This window comes from Urocitellus parryii, chromosome 13, assembly GCF_045843805.1.
Source record: "Urocitellus parryii isolate mUroPar1 chromosome 13, mUroPar1.hap1, whole genome shotgun sequence".
Classification (NCBI taxonomy): Eukaryota; Metazoa; Chordata; class Mammalia; order Rodentia; family Sciuridae; genus Urocitellus; species Urocitellus parryii.
The window spans coordinates 49,017,536-49,037,062 of record NC_135543.1 but is presented as its reverse complement, the minus strand read 5'-3'; the positions used below and the strand labels follow the sequence as shown (position 1 = coordinate 49,037,062).

Sequence of the window (19,527 nt, the reverse complement as noted above, 5' to 3'; positions counted from 1 at the left end):
GTAGACACAATCCAAATGCCCATCAACAAAACAAATGGGTAAACAAAATTTTATAAACATATACAATAAAATATTTTAAAAGGAATGACATGTTGACATATCCTACAACATGAATAAACCTTGAAATTATTATGCTAAGTGAAAAAGAAGCTGGTTCCAAAAGCCACACAGTGTATGATTCCATTTACATGTAAGAAATGCCCAGGACTAAGGCTGTTGCTCAGTGGTATAGTGCCTACCTAGTGCATGTGAGGTGCCGAGTTCAATCCTCAGCACCACATATGAATAAATTAAAAATAAAGGTATTGTGTCCACCTACAACTAAAAAAAAAAACTAAAAAGAAAGAAAGAAAGAAATGCCCAGAATGGGCAAATTCATAAGACAGAAAGTGGATTAATGGTCACCTGGCACTAGAGGTGGGTGGAAGAATATTAAGAAGTAATTGGCAACAAGTAATAAGTTTCCTTTTGGAGGGATGGATTCTAAAATTAGACTGCAGTGAGCTGCACAACCTTATAAATATAATAAAAACCACTGAACACTTGAAAAAAGCATTGGTATGATAAATGAATATCTCAATAAAGATGCTAAAAAACAAAATAATACTACTATCCACCCAAATGTGAACCTTCCTCATCCAGAATTTAAACCATTTCTCTTTAGTCTTACCTCTTAAGGGCATCTTTGAGTTCAGGCACAGATCGAATACATTGAACTGTAGCATTCATGTAACAAGTGTTACCAAGATTTGTCAACCCACATGGTAATTCCATCTGATTTTAAAAGAGAATTAATTCATATTTATAAAATGACATGGCATATATAAATCACTAAAGTTCACACATCAAATCAAGTACCATTTACCAGTGCCTAACAACTTATATTGCACCTTCAACCAACAAAGAAATTTTATTTGCATCATGCTGGCATTAATTCTGTTTTAATTCCTTTCTTGAGAATACGAACTACCATATCCGTCCTACCTCCTTTGCAAGCTTATAAACAGACTAGGGAAGCAAAATATGCATAAAAGCAATGCAAAAACACCCAAAAAACTAACAACAACAACAAAAAAAAGAATGATGTGACTAAATGGTACATGTTAAAAAAAATATTGACTCATATGTATTGGCCAGTTTTACACTAATTCTGCATTTATATTCAAGATATGGGCTGGGTCATAGCTCACTGGTAGAGCACAAAAAGCAAGCAAAGCACTGGGTTTGATTCCCAGCACTGTAAATGAAAAAAAAAAGAAGCTTCAGGGTAATTAGATAATTTAACATGGTGGAGCACTTGAGAATTTAAAGACCCTAGCATTTAAAGTACTCTCTGAATCTGTTTTCTCATTAAGATAATAGTAAACAGTATTTAAACAGTGCTATCTGCCAGATATTTATTGCAGATATTAATTTACTTTATAACTTTATGTACATCCTACAACTCTTATCTGTAAAGTTACAGTCCTTAAAACCTCATAGTTTTGAGGCTTACAAGCATAAGCCCTAACTTATTAACTTTATTTTTAAAGTTAAATGGAAGTAAAGCCTAAATAAATTCATTTGCAAGTTAGAAAGGCAATAACAGGGCTGAGGCTGTAGCTCAGTGGCAGAGCGCTTGCCTACCACATGTGAAATACTGGGTTCAAACTTTAGCACCACATAAAAAAATAAACAAATAAAATAAAGGCATGATGTCCATCTACAACTACCAAAAAAATTTTAAAAAAAGAAAGCAATAACAATCAAGGTGTAATGACTATTTCAAAAGATATTGTGGCCACCTATAACTACAAAATAAGTATTTTTAAAAAATCTAATTGTATGATTTATTATAAGCTAATTTCAAAAATAACAACATTCTTGGGCTGGGGTTGTGGCTTAAGAGGTAGAGCGTGCACCTAGCATGCATGAGGCACCGGGTTCAATCCTCAGCACAACATAAAGTAAAAGACATTGTGTCTACCTATAACTAAAAAATAAATATTTAATAATAATAATAACTCTTATTTACTGCCAAAATCACATCTTGATATTAATGATTAAATTGTTTAGGTGCTACTTTCTGAAAGACATTTTAATAATTGTCTTTCCAAAAGTAGTGAAGAAATGCAAAATGTGATCATATCTTACAGCAGATGCTAACTGCTCTTCTGTCATGTCTTCTACGAAGACAGTTTTAGATGAGGGTTCCTCCGGAAGAGCATCTGCTGACCCCATCATTAGTAGAGTAATTCCCTATTTAAAAAAAATAATAATAATTTCATGAAAAGCCTAAAAGTTGGTAATGTTTACATCCAGTAAAAAGAAACAAAAGAACACATATTAAATTATTCTACTGACTGATTACAGGCGTCCCAGCAATTATCTCACATTTTTTGCAAAAAATTTAGCATAAAATCTGTTGATTATGTAGTAAAATAGTTTATAACAGACCAAAGTCATTTGTTATTTGAAGATACACACACACACACACACACACACACACACACACACACCCACCCTTATAGTAACAATTTGAAGATACTGTTTAAGACCGCTCAATATCAGGAATTAACAAACTTTCCCCAGTAGGACTATATGATACATATTTGAGACTTGGTGAGTCACACAGTTGCATATTCTTGTTATTTTTCCCAATTGTTTGAAATTCAAAAACCCATTCTTAACTTTCAGAATGAAAAAAATAGGCTACAGGACATTTCTAGACTGCAATTCATAATTCGATGATCCCTGCTTCACTGTGAAGTAATAAAAAGATTTCAAAGAGCTTTGGTTATGTGGATTTTATCTATCAATATTTATCACATTAAAAATTAAACCTGGGATTGGGATGTGGCTCAAGCAGTAGTGCGCTTGCCTGGCATGTGCGGGGCGCTGGGTTCAATTCTCAGCATCACATAAAAATAAAATAAAGATGTTGTGTCCACCGAAAACTAAAAAAATAAATATTAAAAAATTATCTCTCTCTCCCTCTCTCTAAAAAAAAAATTAAACCTGAGGGCTGGGGATGTGGCTCAGTGGTAGAGTGCTCGCAAAGCATAAACGAGGCACTGGGCTCGATCCTCAGCACCACAAGAATGTAAAATAAAGATATTGTATCGATCTAAAACTAAAAAATAAATATATTTTTTAAAAAATTAAACCTGAGAAATTTATTCATTTATTTATTCATTTAAATATACTCTACCCACTTAATGTTAACTTAAAGAACACATTTAAGTTGGATGCGGTGGTGCACACCTATAATCCCAGTGGCTCAGGAGGCTGAGGCAGGAGGATTGCAAGTTCTAAGCCAACCTCAGAAAATTAGTGAGGCAACTCAGCAAGACCCTGTCTCTAATAAAATATAAAAAGGGGCTGGGGATGCTGCTCAGTGGTTAAGTGCCCCTAGGTTCAATCTCTGAAACAACAAAAAAACAACAGCAGCAAAAAAAAAAAATAGCAAGATGGTAATCGTAAACCCAAACATATCAATAATTACATTGAACATAAATGATCTAATACTCCAATTAAAAGGAAAAGATTCTAGATTGAATAAAAAAGCCAGACCCAACTAGATGCTATATTTTAAAAATTAACTTTAAATATAAAGAAACAGACTAAAAGCAAAAGGAAAATGAAAACAATGATTTAAAAAACAGTTAGTGGTCATATAAAAAAAAGACAAAGTAAATCTCAGAACAAGAAATTTAGCAGAAATAAAGAACATTTCATAATTAAATAAGATCAGTTCATGAAGACATAACAATCCTATGTTGTGTATCTAATAAGAAAATATCAAAATCTATGAAGCAAAAGGTGACAGAACTAAAAGGAGAAATAATCAAATCCACAATTATAGCTGGAGATTTGAATGCACTTGCTAAACAAGTAGACAAAACAAGTAAACAAACAAAAAAAAGCAATAACGATATAGAGGACTTGAACAATATAAACCAACAGGACCTAACTGACATTTATAGTTTATAGAACATTTTATCTGACAACCGAGAACACATACAAATAATTAGATATAAACAAGTAACAATAAACTTTAGAAGACTATAATAACAGTGGGCATGTTATCTGACCACAAGAAATTAGAAATCAATAGCACATATCTAGGAAAAGTTTCAAATGACTGGAAATTAACCTGATTCTAAACAACCCAAGGGACAAAAAGGAAATCATAAGGTAAATTAGAAAATGTTCTTTGCTATATGATAATAAAAATACAATATATAAAAAACTTATGTATGCAACTAGAAGAGAAGTTAATAAATTTAAATCTTAGGAAAAAATAGTTTTCAGAGTAGATATCAATTGGGCAATAATATAAATCAACAAAATCAAGAACTGGAAAGGTTTACTGATAAATCCTTAGCACACTGATCAAAACACAACAAGCAAAAACATCTCATTTATAGGCATGGTGATAATCTCACTTACTTGGGAGGCTAAGCAGGAGGATCACAAATTTGAGGTCTGCCAGGGCATTTTTTTGTCTCAAAAACAAAAATAAAAAAGACTGGGAATATAGCTCAGTGGCAACATAACAAGACTCCATCTTCAAAAAAATTTTTTTAAATAAACTACTATGTGTTGAATTTTGGTATTCTGTGAAAGGATACCTATAATTTTTTCTGAAAAGACACTTCATTTTCCACCTGTATGACTACGTGAGGCATAAACTAAAGCAACACATCACAACAGATTCAATATAAAAGAAAGTACAGAATTTAACTGTTTTCTATGAAACAAGTCAAAAATTGCCTGGCACAGTGGCGCACACCTATAATCCCAGCAACTCAGGACTCCGAGGCAAGAGTATCACAATTTCATGGCCAGCCTCAACAACCTGCCTGTCTCAAAATAAAAATAATCAAGAAATGGAAGTGTAGCTCAATGGTAGAGTGCCTCAGGTGAAATTCCTAAAATGCCCCCCGCGCGCACGCGCGCACACACACACACACACACACACACACACGATTTGCAAATATTTATAACAATGCCAGTTCCTTTACTACATTTTTGTGTTGAAAAATATTTTTTAAATATGAAATGAACAATCCATTGATTATATTAGGTTTTAGATGTTTAGTTTGTTAATTCAGTTTTAGATATATGTATGTACTTACTTATGGTGCTGTAGATTGAACCCCAGGCCTTGCAGATATTAAGGACACATTCTACCACTGAGCTGTATCCACAGTCCCGTTACTATTTTTAAATGAATGAATATTTTAAAATGTATCAGCTTTAACATCTAATATGATAAATATCAATGGATATATACAAAACTCTTTGGAGTTTTCGATCCATAAAGTATGCAAAGGGGTTTGAGAACTGCACATTCCAGAAATGCAAAGGTTTACCAATTAAAAATTGCTGGGCCCAATGACACACACCTATAATACCAGCTATTCAGGAGGCTGAGGCATGAGGATCATTTGAACCCAGTTTGAAGTGCTTGCCTAGCAGGCACCAGCCCTGGGATAAGACCCCAGTGTAAAAGGGTATATGGGGGATAACCAAATTACCAAAAGAAAAATCATGTGATCATTTTAACCAGAAGCAGAAAAAGTGCTTCATTCAATAGCCATTCATAATTTAAATCTTAGTGAAGTAGGAAAAGATGTCTACTCTCATCACTTTCTATTCAATATTAATGTATTAGAAGTCCTAGCAAGAAGTTATAAAAGAAAATGAAATTAGAAGTCATTTGTTTATCAATTATGTCAACAATAATTTTAAAAAGAAGTAAAAAAGAAAGGAAAAAGTAAAACTCATTATTTTCAGATAATATGCCTATGTACACAGAAAACATCAAATCTAAATCCAAAAAGTTATTGGAACTATTAAATGAATTAATTATGAGATCTCAGGATGAAAACAAACTTAGGAAAATCAATCATATTTTTTTACATTCTAGCAATAAATGCTGAAAAACACATTTTATAAAATATCATTCAACAGCAAAGAAACCTTGTTCTAAGAATCTAACAACAACCATAAAAGATTCTAAACGAAAAACCTACAACCCAAAGACAAAATAAAGACCTAAATAAACTTAAGAATTTATTTATTTATTCATTTACTTATTTTTTGGTGCTAGAGACTGAACCCAAGGGTGGTTTACCACTGAGCTACATATCCAGGCCTTTTGATTTATTTTGAGACAAGATCATCCTAAGTTACTGAGGTTGGCCTTGAACTTGCAATCCTCCTACCTCAGCCTCCCAAATTGCTGGGATTATAGGTGTGTGCCACCACATCCGACTATTTAAGGATTTTAATAGACATTAAATTCTCCCAAAATTGAGTTTAGATTTGATGAAGTTTCAAGCAAAATCCTAGTAGTCAATTTGTAGAAATTAACATACTTGGGCTGGGACTGTGGCTCAGTGGTAGTGCACTTGCCTTGCATGTGTGAGGCACTGGGTTCAAGTCTCAGCACTATGTATAAATAAATAAAATAAAGATCTATCAACAGCTAAGAGAAAAGTATTTTTAAAAAATTATAAAAAAAAATAAATTAACATACTTATTCTAAAATTATAAGCAAATACATAAGAGCTAAAGTCGTCTTTTAAAAGGAGAAAAAGTTGGAAATTTTTAAGACTTTTAATATAAAGCTTTAATAATCAAGACCATGTGGTAGTAGTATAACTTTAATCAACTAGATCAATGAAACAACAATCCAAAATTAGACCGACAATTGATTTTCAAGAAAAACTAACACAATTCAATGGAAAAAGAAAAGTATTCAATAAATGGTACTGGAACACATGGATATACATTATAAAAAAAAAGTTATTTGGAATTTATTTTTGGTGTAATAATTATGATATTGCATTGTAGGAAGTGTTCTTAATACTTACATTTTTTATTTTGATGTTTCCCCAATCATCATCCTGTTTCAAAGACAAACAAAAGAAAATTTAACCATCTCTGCACAAGTACTAAGTTTTAAAAGCTTCCTCAAATAAAATTTATCCTGCTTATGGATTCTATTCAAAATTAATTCAATCAAAAAAAAAATATTTGGAGCCGGACACTGTGGCACACATCTGTAATCCCAGCAGCTCAAGAGGTTAAGGCATGAGGATCACAAGCTCAAAGCTAGCCTTAGTACTTAGCAATGCCCTTAACAACTCAGCAAAACCCTGTTCTAAATAAAATATAAATAGGGGTTGGGGATATGGCTCAGTGGTAAAGTAACCGGGTTGAATCCCTTGTAACCAAAAAAAAAAAGGTTTCAAAACACATACAACCTAAAAGCCAGGAAGTCTAACAATTGCTTAAATTGCATACAGTGACACAATCTAAGTACAGGACAGCACCAAGAACTAAAACACATTTAAGTATACTTAGCAAGTACTAAATATTTGATGACAAATGACAGATCCTAATGTTTTGCAAGTTTAGAAGCAAGAGAGCGAATTAGTAACTAGGTTATATGACAAGAATATGAAGACTAATTTATAAAATAAGGCATAGGTAACTAATGTGACCATATAATTTATCATCCAAACCAGGAGGCTCTTGAGAACATAAGTGCTATTAAAAATTATACCAGGGGCTGGGATTGTGGCTCAGTGGAAGAGCACTCACCTAGCACAGGCGGGACCCAGGTTCGATCCTCAGCACCACATAAAAATAAAGACATTATATGTTGGGGCTGGGGATGTGCCCCAAGCGGTAATGCGCTCGCCTGGCATGCGCAGGCCGCTGGGTTCCATCCTCAGCACCACATAAAAATAAAATAAAGATGTTGTGTCCACCGAAAACTGAAAAATAAATATTTTTAAAAATTCTCTCTCTCCTCTCTCTCTTAAAAAAGACATTGTGTTGTGTCCATCTACACTTAAAAAATAAATATTAAAAAAAAAATGATACCAGGCCAGGAGTGATGGCACCCACCTATAATCCCAGCTATTCAGAATGCTAAGGCATAAGAATCACAGGTTCAAAGCCAGCCTGGGCAACGTAATGAGAACTTGTCTCAAAATAAAAAATAAAAAGAGACAAAGAGGTAATCAATTGTTACTAGCCTAGCACATGTAAGGCCCTAGTTTTAATCCCTAGTACCTCAACAAACAATAAGTTTTAAAATTATAAAATAAATTATACAAGGAGGGAGCTGGGGATGTAGCTCAGTGATAAAGAAATTGCATAGTATGAACAAGGCTCTGGCATTCAATTCCCATCAAAACAAAAAACAAAACAACTAAAAATATACTAGGAAAGTGAACCAAACTGATCAAGACAAACTCTCAGCAGTATCTGCATGTCCACAAATGTTTTGAGTCCTAAATCTCACATCTATGAAGCAATTTACAAAAACTTTTGCTTCATGTGTTAAAGCAAGATTTTGTTTTTTTAATGCCATCCCTGTTCCACAGATGTAGTAACTTACTACAGCTAAGCCCTTCCCCTCATAAGATTAAGTCAGTCCCACATTACTCCTTTTCCTTTTTAGTTTTTTAAAAATTTTATGGTGCTGGGGATCAAACCCAGGGCCTCATGTGCCAGGCAAGGATTCTACCACTGACCTATATTTACAGCCCACTCTTCTTTTCACAGACGGTAGCAGATATTCAATATGTGTCTCCCCTTCATCAGTATGACTAATCATCTCTTTGGACACTCTTGTTTAAAACTGGAACAATAACTTCCTAAAGGTCTTTTTCAGTTAAGAACTATTGCCTTTAATCATAAGAAATGGTACATTTTGGGGACTGAATCCAAGATCTTGTGCATGCTAGGCAAGCACTTTGCCACTGAGCCATACACGATTGCTTATTTAAAAAAAAAAAAAATACTTTCTCATCTTTTTTGTGGCCCTTCATCAATGAAGCAGATATATGCTAGAGTCACTGTGATCATGCCAAAGAAATTAAATGAAAACTTAGGTCCCCTTGCTTTTTGAAAAATTTGACTCTCATCTTTTAGATAGGTGATAGCAATTGCTCAAGAGACAAAAGGCTTTTCTTCAATGTGTAAGACATAAAAAAGAAAAAAGGGAAAAAAATTTTAAGCTTCTAGTATTCCAGAATCAGAGTTTTGGAAGAGATGTTTAAGAACTTTAAATTTTAACATTTAAGTTCATGTACAATACATTTTTTACTATTTTAAAAAGAAAACAAATCTAATCATATTGTTGCATGTTTTTAAGAGAGAAAATTTTCCATCTCTATTAACTTAAAATTACTACAGAAATAAATTTTATATTGGTCAAACAAAATTAAATACTTTTAATAAGTATTCATAGGAAAGCAAGTCGAATAATACTAATACCAATAATTATAAAATATCCCACTCCCCTAACATTCAAAGACATCTAATTGCAAAATAAAATCTAAAGTGATACTTTTATGTTTTGAAATAGGCACAACGTTCCTCCCATACGCAACATAAATACGAACAGAACTTTAAACCCATAAAATTATATATTTTCAGTGAGTAAAAAAGTACTATAAATGGTATATTAACACTAAACAGATTTCTTAGTATTAATTATTTTCACTAATTATATAAAGAAAATCTCAACTAAATTTTACCTTCAAGGTTCCTCCTTTCACCATAACTTTCTGTCTGGCTGGCTGGACTCCAGTCAGTGCAAAAAGCTGAGCTTTGAACACCATTGGAGGTTCATCAGTATTCAATTCCACACCTTCAAATTTCTCCTTTCCCCATTTTACAGTAACTGTAAATTAAAAAAAAAAAATTCTTTTTCATTTATAAGATTTCAGATTTAAGCCAGTTGCAGTGGCACACGCCTGTGATCCCAGCAGCTCGGGAGGCTGAGGAAGGAGAATCTTGAGTTCAAATCCTGCCTCAGCATTTAAGCAAAACCCTAAGCAACTCAGGGGGAACCCACCTCTAAATAAAATATTTTTTTTAAAGGGAGGAAGGGGTCTGGGGACTTGGTTCAGTGGTTACACACCCCTGAGTTCAATCCCTGGTACCAAAAACAAAAGATTTCAGATTTAGAAAACCCTCTGGGATCACCCACTGAGCTAGTTCTTGAAAGTCAAACTATGCCCTTTCATCTTTTTATGCTCATAATATCTACCTGATCAAGAAATATATGCACGCAGTCTGACCTGAATAAAATTTTACTGACTCTAACTTCTCATTCATTATATAAATATTGGAACATGAGACTTGAATTGACTAATATCACAAAATTAGTTAATTATTAATTAATTAATATACAAGTTTTGCCAGGCACAACAGCAATAGCACATGACTGTAATCTTGGCTGCTTGACAGGCTGAATCAGAAAGATCCCATGTTCAAGGCCTACCTGGGAGACTTAGGGAGATCTTGTCTCAAAATAAAAAATAAGGGTTGGGGATGTAGCTCAGTGCTAGGGCACCCTTAGGTTCAATACTCAATTCTGCAGCAACAACTACAAGAAATATCAAAGTCTTCTAAATCCTACTCCAGAAATCTCTGCAGACTGAAGTGGATTTCTCATCACACTCAAACTGAACAATTTCCCAGAATAAAGAGGTTCACAGCCTTCGTGAAGTGTTTATCCAAAGAATTATTTGAATCAATACATACTGTTGGAACAAAAGGAGGAGAGAAAGGTTATACAGTTTATCAGGAGACAAGAAAATCTTGGAATAAAGTATACTGAGAATAGGCCAAGGATTATAGGTGTTGTTCCTGAGCAAGAAATGCTCAAATATTAAGAATCTATAGATATACCTAATCACTAAAAAAAATATATAAAAATCCCATATCACATTTATTAGGATGGCTAGTACTACTGGTTTTTTAAAAATTGTTTGTTTAAAAAACAGAACAAGTGCTAATGAGTGTATGGAAAAAACTGGAACGCATGTACACTGCTAATGTAAATATAAAATGGCAGCCACTGTGGGAAACAATCTGGCATTTCTTCAAAAAAAATAAACTCAGAATTAAGATATTCAACATGTTCATAGCAGCATTATTCACAACAACCCACAATGGAACAGTATTCAGCCTTATGAAATTTTTACATATACTACAACATGGATTAATCTTGGAGACACTGTGTTATGTGAAATAAGCTAGTCCTAAAAAGACAAAACTGGGCTGGGGTTGTGGCTCAGCAGTAGAGCACTAGCTAAGCTCATGCAAGGCTCTGGGTTCTATCCTCAGCACCACATAAAAATAAATAAATAAAATAAAGGTATTGTGTCCAACTACAACTAAAAAATAAATATTTTTTTAAAAAGACAAATACTATATGGTTCCACATATATGAGGTACCCTGAGTAATCAAATTCATAAAGACAAGAAGAGAACATCCCCTGTCATCAAGTAGGGTAAGAAGAAATGGGGAGTTTTATTTAATGGGTACAGAATTTCACTTTTAGAATATAAAATTTCTAGAGAGAGACAATAACAATGGTTGTAGAAAAATGTGAATATACTGATATCAAACTATTCATAAAAAAACAGTTAAGACAGTTGCTGGGTGCTGTGGCTGATGCCTGTAGTCTTGGCAACTTACGAAGCTGTCAGAGAAGGGCAACAGCCAGTTAAGATGGTAAATTTTGTTACATATATTTTACTCCAATAAAAATATCTTGGTCAGGGTTTGATCCTCAGCACCACATAAAGTAAAATAAAGACATAACTAAAATATATATATAATCTTGGTCAGCCTCATAAAACAGCTAACTTTTAAAACAAGTAATAATAAACTCAAGGATACACATTGTTTCCATTGAAAATTTTATATCTTTAAAAATGAGAATCTCACAACTAATAGTTCTCTGATTTCAAACTTCTGAAATCAGAATTTGAAAACCTGCTTCCAGTTCTACCATCAGTTAATTGACTATATCAAGCACTCACTTTAATTGACAAGCACAGAACCTATATATACTTACTATATAAATTACACAATAATGTTATTATATATTATAAAGGTATGGAATACAGAGGAATGCTTCATGAACAAGAAAGGATTTTTTTATAAGAACTGCTAACTTTGGAATTATGACCATCAACTTTTGTTGTTGTTGTTGTTGTTGTTTTTGTTGTTGTTTTTGTTACTGGGGATTGAACCCAGGGGCACTTAACCACACTGAGCCACATCCCCAGCCTTGATAAGTTGCTAAGGCTGACTTTGAACTCATGATCCTCCTGCCTAGCATCCAGAGTCTCTGGGATACAGGTATATGCCACCATAACTGGCTGGCCATCAGAAAAAAATTCAGAGCTAGCCAAAGAATAAAAAAGTTTTGCTAAAAGATGAGATAGGGGCTGCGGATGTGGCTCAAGTGGTAGCGCGCTCACCTAGCATGCGTGAGGCACTGGGTTTGATTCTCAGCACCACATAAAAAAAATATATTGTGTCCACTTAAAACTAAAAAATAAACATTAAAAAAAAAGATGAGATAAATATTCAATAGCATAGAACAATATGGTGCTTTCCAAAATGTAAAAAATCCCCAAAGTGAAGGGGAAATAGCAAATCAAACTGAAGCTAAGGATCAAGTCAGGAAGATATGTAAGTCAAACTAGAACACACATGTGAGTTCTATGTTGTAGGCTATGTGTAATCCCTGAAAGACTTTCATAAAGGATATCTTGGTCTGGTTTTGAATAGTATTGGATTACTTTAGCAGTAGCAGGTAAAATCAATTTGCAGGTGGTATAACTGTAATCACTAAGAAAATAGAAATACAATAATAGGGGGCTAGAGATGTAGCTCTGAATTGGAGAGCCTGCTTAGGATGTTCTGGGCCCTGGGTTTGTTCCCTAACAACAGAAAAAAAAAAATTAAGAAACATACAGTCAGATGCAGTGGTACATGCCTATAATCCCAAGATACGTGGGAAGCTGAAGCAGAAGGATTCAAGTTTGAGGCCAGACCAGGTAATTTAGCAAGACTCTGTCTAAAAGAAAGGGCTGGGGACGTAGTTTAGTAGTGGAACACTTCCCTAGCCCTGGGTTCAGTTGGCGAGGAGGGAGGGTATAAAAATAAGCCAAGCTAAAGATGATATAAGATTAAATCAAAATAATATTAGAAATTGCCAGTCCTACAGCACATGCCTGTAAGCTGAGGCAAGAGGATCTCAAGTTCCAGGCCAGGCCAGGAAAAAAAAAAAAAAAAAAAGTGCTGAAGGTTTAGCTCAATGGCAGAGTGCTTGCCTAGTTGAGAGACAGTTGACATAGAGAGGGACGAACCAGAGAAACCTATTTAAAATTTATTTAGCTGTGTCACCAGCCATGGATGGCCTTCTTAAACTTTTTGCTTATCCAAAAAGGAAAAATCATACCAGTAACACAGGATTATGTTAAAGATTAAAACAAGGCAAAGCATATAAAACCCCAGCTCACATGGCGTGGCACTGTGGCCCATGCCTGTAATCCCAGCAGCTCAGAAGCCAACCTCAAAAACTTAGAAAGGGGGCTCGGGATGTGTCTCAAGTGGTAGCGCGCTCACCTGGCATGTGTGAGGCACTGGGTTCGATCCTCAGCACCACATAAAATAAAGATATTGTGTCCACCTAAAACTAAATTTTATATATATATATATATATATATATATATATATATATATATATATGTATATATATATATATATATATATTTTTTTTTTTTTAACTTAGAAAGGTCCTAACCAACTTAATGAAACCCTGTCTCTAAATAAATTTTTTTAAAAAAAGGTCTGGGGATATGGCTCAGTGTTTGAGTGCCCCTGGGTTCAATCCCTGGGTACAAAAAAAAAAAAAAAAAAAAAAAAAATCCAGCTTACATTGGGTGTTCAATAATCTTTATCATACTTATCTTTAATCATTTAAGAATCTAGATAGTAAAACTTAAGAAATGGTACTTAAAATGTTCTCTTCATTTTAATATAAGGCTTTTTGCTGATCTTGAAAATACAGACTCTCAACATGGAGATGTCAATGGAAGGGACCTTTGAAATTTACTTCAATACCTACATGTTGGGAATGAGAAAAAGATCTGATTAAATATTTAACACAGAACTAAATTTTTAAGTTAGAATCTATTGTGGCATTTTTTGCAAGAATAAAGAGAAAGATTGGTTTTGTTGTATGTTTATAAACCTACCAATGTGTTAGTAGGTAGTCTTCTTTATCAACCATTATTTAATTAATGCCCCCTCAATTTAATACTGCATATCCCATTTCAAGATAGGATATTTCAAGCTGTGGCTTTAGAAAAGGGTTGGGTAATTATTATTAAAGCTTGGATTCAAAATTCTAGACCATCAAGAATCCAGCTAGAGATTAAACAGTACTCTTGATTCACTGAAAATCCTGAACCTTAAAGGAAATATGACACAGTCGGGTAAGGGACAGTCAATAAATCACATATCCATACCTAATTAGGGCCATTATACACATGTTAGGTGCCATTTTGAATAAGACTGGAAAACAGTAGGTCCATTAAGTAAATAAAAATGTGATTCCTGGTCAACAAACATGTTAGGCAGCCATAAAGCAAACCAGTCCTGTCAAATGCCAAACAAAAACGAGGGCGGAGGGCTAGGAATATGGCTCAAGTAGTAGCGCTCCTCTGGCATGCGTGGGGCGCTGGGTTCGATCCTCCGCACCACATAAAAATAAAATAAAGATGTTGTGTCCACCTAAAGCTAGAAAATAAGTATATATATTAAAAAAAACACGCTGGCGGATATTTACATTCGTCTACCTCTCAAAGCTAACACAACACTTTGGTTACAGAAGTCCAATACAATATATGATGAAATGAAAACGAATAAGTAAATACACAGGTTTTTCAATCTGCCTCGGAATAGAACTGAAATGGGCATAAAGGGGGCAGCTGAGCCAAAAGGCAGCAAAGGGCAGCTATCAACCCCAAGGAGGATGAAGGCCACTCTTAACACCCCTGAGTCCCTCCATCCCTACCCTCTTTCCCCACTTCCTTCCGCAGCTGCCACCAAGAAGCCCAAAGGACTAGCACTGCACCTGCAGCCTGGTCCCTGGCACCCCAGGACACACCCTCACCTTCCACAGCACACTAGGACAGCGACAAACTATTCTGCAGAGTCATGACTCGGAGCAGCTTCCCCATCTCTACTCCGGCTCCCATCCCACCCAGCAGGCGGCTCCCACGCGTGGCAAGTCTCCGTCGCAACAGGGAGGGGAAAGTGCCAGGGTCGTCCCCGCTCTGCAGCCACCCAGCGCACCCCACCCTGGCGCTCCCCCAGTCCATGCCCCGCGCCCGCCTCTGCAGGCTAGGCCTACGTGGAGGCCTAAGCGTCCGCCCCGAGAGAGATAAGAGGCGAGGAGGGAGCTCACCGGAGTACAGTGGCATGGCGGGGGTGCGCAGGGAGGTGGTGGCGTAGGAAGGCTGGTCCTGGCAAAGACCGCGCAGGGAAAGGGACCAGAAGAAGCTTGTGGAGGCGGCCGAGGTGGAAGCACGGTGGTGGCGGCTCGGGTGCGACGAGTCTCATTCAAACCGGCCACTGGCGATGACGCAGCAGCACGCAGTTCGCCCACAGAGAGAGACTGCAGGGAGGAGACGCGGCCAAGAGGGCAGGGGCGGAGCCTGCAGGGTGGCTGGAGCCGGGCGGAGGCGGGAGACGGACAGGCGGAGCGAGGCAGGGGCGGGCCGTGGGCACGCGGCCCCAGCCGCCGGAACAGGTGCGCGCCTGCGCACTGGACGCCCGCTCGGGCTGACTGACCGCGTGGTCCACGAGGCCCCGCCCGCCCCGCTGGTTGAATGGGAACCTGCCTTACCCCTGGCTGTCTGATTTTAAAAAGGGACTTTTCCCTGTTTTCAAAAATGGTGGGTCATTGCAACCAGAGATTTTTTGTTTTTCACGTACCCAGCTAGGGAGCTGGGAGTTGAGGGGCCTTGCTCTATGTCACATTTATTAAGGGGATTAAAATGTATTGAGCATCGTGATTGTACCTACATAAAATTAGTGATCATACAAGGACTTATTCTAAATCCCAGCTCTTACTAGCTGTAGGACTCAGAGCCATAGTTTATCTATATAATGGAAATGATAGTGTCTACATTCTGATTGTTTTGGAGATTAAATTAGGTTATGTAAAGAAGGTACTTAGCACAGTATGAAATAAATAATAACTATTATATCACTTATTAGATAATGTATAGTTGTTATTATAACAGTAAAGACTTGCAAGGGGGTTCGTAGGGCATGGTTACAGAAGCAGGCTATGGGTAGCTTTATTGCCTGTTTTGCAAATGTCTGGTAATATAGTTCTCTAAAATAGATCTTTAAAAACAGTGCATATGTCTGGAGTGGTGGTGCAGGCCTGTAATCCCAGCTACTCAGGAGGCTAAAGCAGGAGAATGTAAGTTCAAGGCCAGCCTGGGCAACTTAGGTAGTGACTGTCTCAAAATAAAAATGAAAAGGGCTAGGGATGGAGCTCAGCAGTAGGGGTCCCGGGATTTAGCCCCTAAGGTTGTGGGGAATGACGTGGAATATATACTGCATAGGTCATTTATGGAAAAGTCTTTGCTGCCACTTGTTGAAGTTGATAGGGAGACCTAAAGATGTAAGGGTGCAAGTGCAAATCATTCTCTAAACTGCACTCCCATTGCACCCAAATGTTCCCTTAGTAACTCTGATCACACTTCTCAATGTGGTTTTCCTCATCATTATAGACATGAATCTTGGCTGTTAGGTACTTGGGCATTATTTGATGCTATGAGAATTGGATATGAAAGCAACATACTTTAGATACCACCCATTACCAGTGACAAGTCCTGCTTCCTCACATGTTGAATTATAACATTAGAGAAGCACACTGAGGCAAACATATAAAGCAGGGTTTATTTGAAAGGGGTAACATAGACTTCTCCTGGGAGGGAGTAGAGGGCCATGGCTGGTATCCTGGTATCTCAAGAAGTGAGGGTGACCTGCCTTTTTATATGTCTTAGGCTTCCTTTGTTCTCCTGCTCTCTTCCCTTATCTGTCTCTTTCCTGCCCAGGAGATGCTCAGTGAGATCACCAAAAGGTGAGAAGCAAATGGGCCAGAGGGGCCAAGGTGGCATGATCTTGGCAGGTGAGGAGGGACAATCCCTTGGACAGGTTATCATAGCAACTGGTTGGAGCAGGGGCAGGTTATCTGGATAAGGGTGGAGGAAGGGCGCTGAAGGCATTAGCATTTCAATCCCTCTCCAATTTTCTGAACTCACTCAAATTGGCCTCCTTGATCCAACCTGACTTGATTTACCTATCTATACAGACTGCTTGTCTAATTCTGGCTTCACTTTAAGCTCAGTTTTTCTATACATGACCTTCTAGATCAAGTTTGTTTTCAGCACCACAATGTCTCCTTTGGTATAGCTAACTTCTTTCAGCCTCTCTGGTGATCTGTTGAGCTAAATTTAAAATAGATAGGAGCTGTGAAACCATTCTAGCAACTGAAAGGGAGCATAAAAGGAAATTTGCAGAGCTAAGTGCCTTGATGTATGCCTGTAATCCCAGGGGGTTAAGAGGCTAAGGCAGGAGGATAGCTAGTTCCAGGCCAGCCTCAGCAATTTAGTAAGGCCCTAAGGAACTTAGCAAGACACTGTATCAAAATAAAAAATAAAAAAAGGGCTGGGGATGTGGCTCAGTGGTTAAGCCCCTCTCGGTTCAATCCTTGGTACCAAAAAAAAAAAAAAAAAAGGAAATTTGCAGAATTAGCCTTCCATTGTGTCAAAGAGGGTTGTAGATAGCCGCAATAAGCCCTGTTCTACCTATATTTAATGGATAGACTCCTCTTTGTAAGGTGGACTTCTTTAAATAATGAATATATTGGTAAGATCTCAACAAGCATGTTTATGAATAAATAAACAAGGCTATTAAAATATATAGTGAACTAACTACCTGTGGTTTATTGATTAGAATACCCTGTGCTCATCTTGCTAAAAGAAATTCTGTCCAACTTTAAAGTCTCTGTTTATTGCTAAATCTTTCAGATAAAACTTGAAGCCTACTCCCATGATTGCCCCTTCCTGCCTATCAAATAGTCTTACATTATTAGCTATTTTCTTCTTTTATTCAACTAGCATGTAGTGACCCGGACATGTAAAATAGAAGTTATGGGTGCAAAATGAATTAAATAAAGGTCTCGTCCAAATAGAACAAAGTATGTATAGGAATGTTAAAACATGCACATATTAGCTCCATAACTTTTTTCCTTAATTGGAGCACCTAACTGGAAACAGGAGAAACTAGATAATTGGTTGGTATAATATAGTGTAGCAGCCCAGCATGATAGCACACACCTGTGATCTCAGCCACTCAAGAGGCTGAGGCAGAAGAATCACAAGTTCAAGGCCAGCCTGGGTTATTTTAGCAAGACCCTGTCTCAAATTTTTTAAAAGAGGGCTGGGGTTATAGCTCGGTGGTAGAGCACTTGCCTGGCACTTGTGAGGCCCAGGGTTTGATCTTCAACACCACATAAAAATACAAGTATTGTGTCCATCTACAACTTAAAAATTTTTTTTAAAGGGTTGGGAATGTACTTGGTGGTAGAGCACTGTACAGTCAATCCCAGCAACAACATACACACATTCACACACACACACACACACACACACACACATACGAAAATTATGTAGGGTAGATATCATCATCAACAAGAAAACCAGGAAAGCAGCACAGAAAAAATGGATTAGGAATCAAGAGAGTTGGACAGCAGGGAGCAAAGGCAAGATCATGTCATACAAATAGCCTGCCCACTCCAGTCACCCTGGAACATTTCGAATCTTGTGTTTATATCACTCCCTCAACATTGTGCCCTGAGAAAGAATATGTAATTGGCCAATGTTCCCTTACCCTCTAAGCCTATAATGAAATGAATTTCAGGCTCAGCTTCCCATCCAGACACATTGAGGGATGGGGCATGGACTATTCAAATGGAGAAGAAAAAAAAGGCCATGTATTAATTTTCCCTGGCTACTATAACCAGCTACCATAAACTTAGTGGCTTAAAACAGTACAAATTTATCATCCTACAGCTTTGGTGAAGAGACATCCAAGAATGGTCTTAACCTTAATGGGTTGAGTCTATAGCCTTTGTGGAGGCTCTAGAGAATCTGTCCCTTACCTTCTCCAGACTCCAGAAGCTGTCTATATCTTCAACTCTGTCCCTGCAATGCCATCTCTCCAACTTCAGCAGTTACTTCTCTGACCACTGCCTCTCTCTTTATAAGGTCCCTTGTAATTACATCGGTCCCACCTGGATAATCCAAGATAATCTTCTCATCTTAACCACATCACCAAGTCTCTTTTGGAAGGTAACATTCACAGGTTCAAGAGATTAGGACATGGGTGTATTTTCAGAAGTATTATTCTGTCTACTAGAGACAATCATAAATAAAAATAGTAAACATCCACTAGACTTTTTTATCATGTATCATTCTAATGTTCTGATGTTGCTGTCTATTAAGTTATGTCTTTCTAGGAAAAAAAAGCCCAGCCTTAAGTAATTTAGGATCCTCCATATTTGTGTGTATACATATATACACACGTATATACATGAAGGGGGGAGAGGGAGATGGCCTAGAACAATA

At 36.7% G+C, this 19,527-nt stretch overlaps 1 protein-coding gene across 3 annotated transcripts in view; it reads right to left on the bottom strand.

The window, feature by feature from the left end:
- Positions 1-15,554, bottom strand: part of Usp14 (ubiquitin specific peptidase 14) — a 37,702-nt gene extending 22,148 nt beyond the window's left edge. The window contains exons 1-5 of one of the 3 annotated variants that reach the window (XM_077792161.1): positions 15,288-15,554; positions 9,546-9,691; positions 6,864-6,896; positions 2,134-2,238; positions 671-774 (exon numbers count right to left, since the gene is read on the bottom strand). In XM_077792161.1, the coding sequence (XP_077648287.1) occupies positions 671-774; positions 2,134-2,238; positions 6,864-6,896; positions 9,546-9,691; positions 15,288-15,303 (404 nt within the window). In that variant the 5' untranslated portion in view covers positions 15,304-15,554. The remainder of the gene's footprint in view (positions 1-670; positions 775-2,133; positions 2,239-6,863; positions 6,897-9,545; positions 9,692-15,287) is intronic. The other 2 variants (XM_026388020.2, XM_026388021.2) reach the window with 2 other exon arrangements.
- Between the last annotated feature and the right edge of the window lie 3,973 nt (positions 15,555-19,527).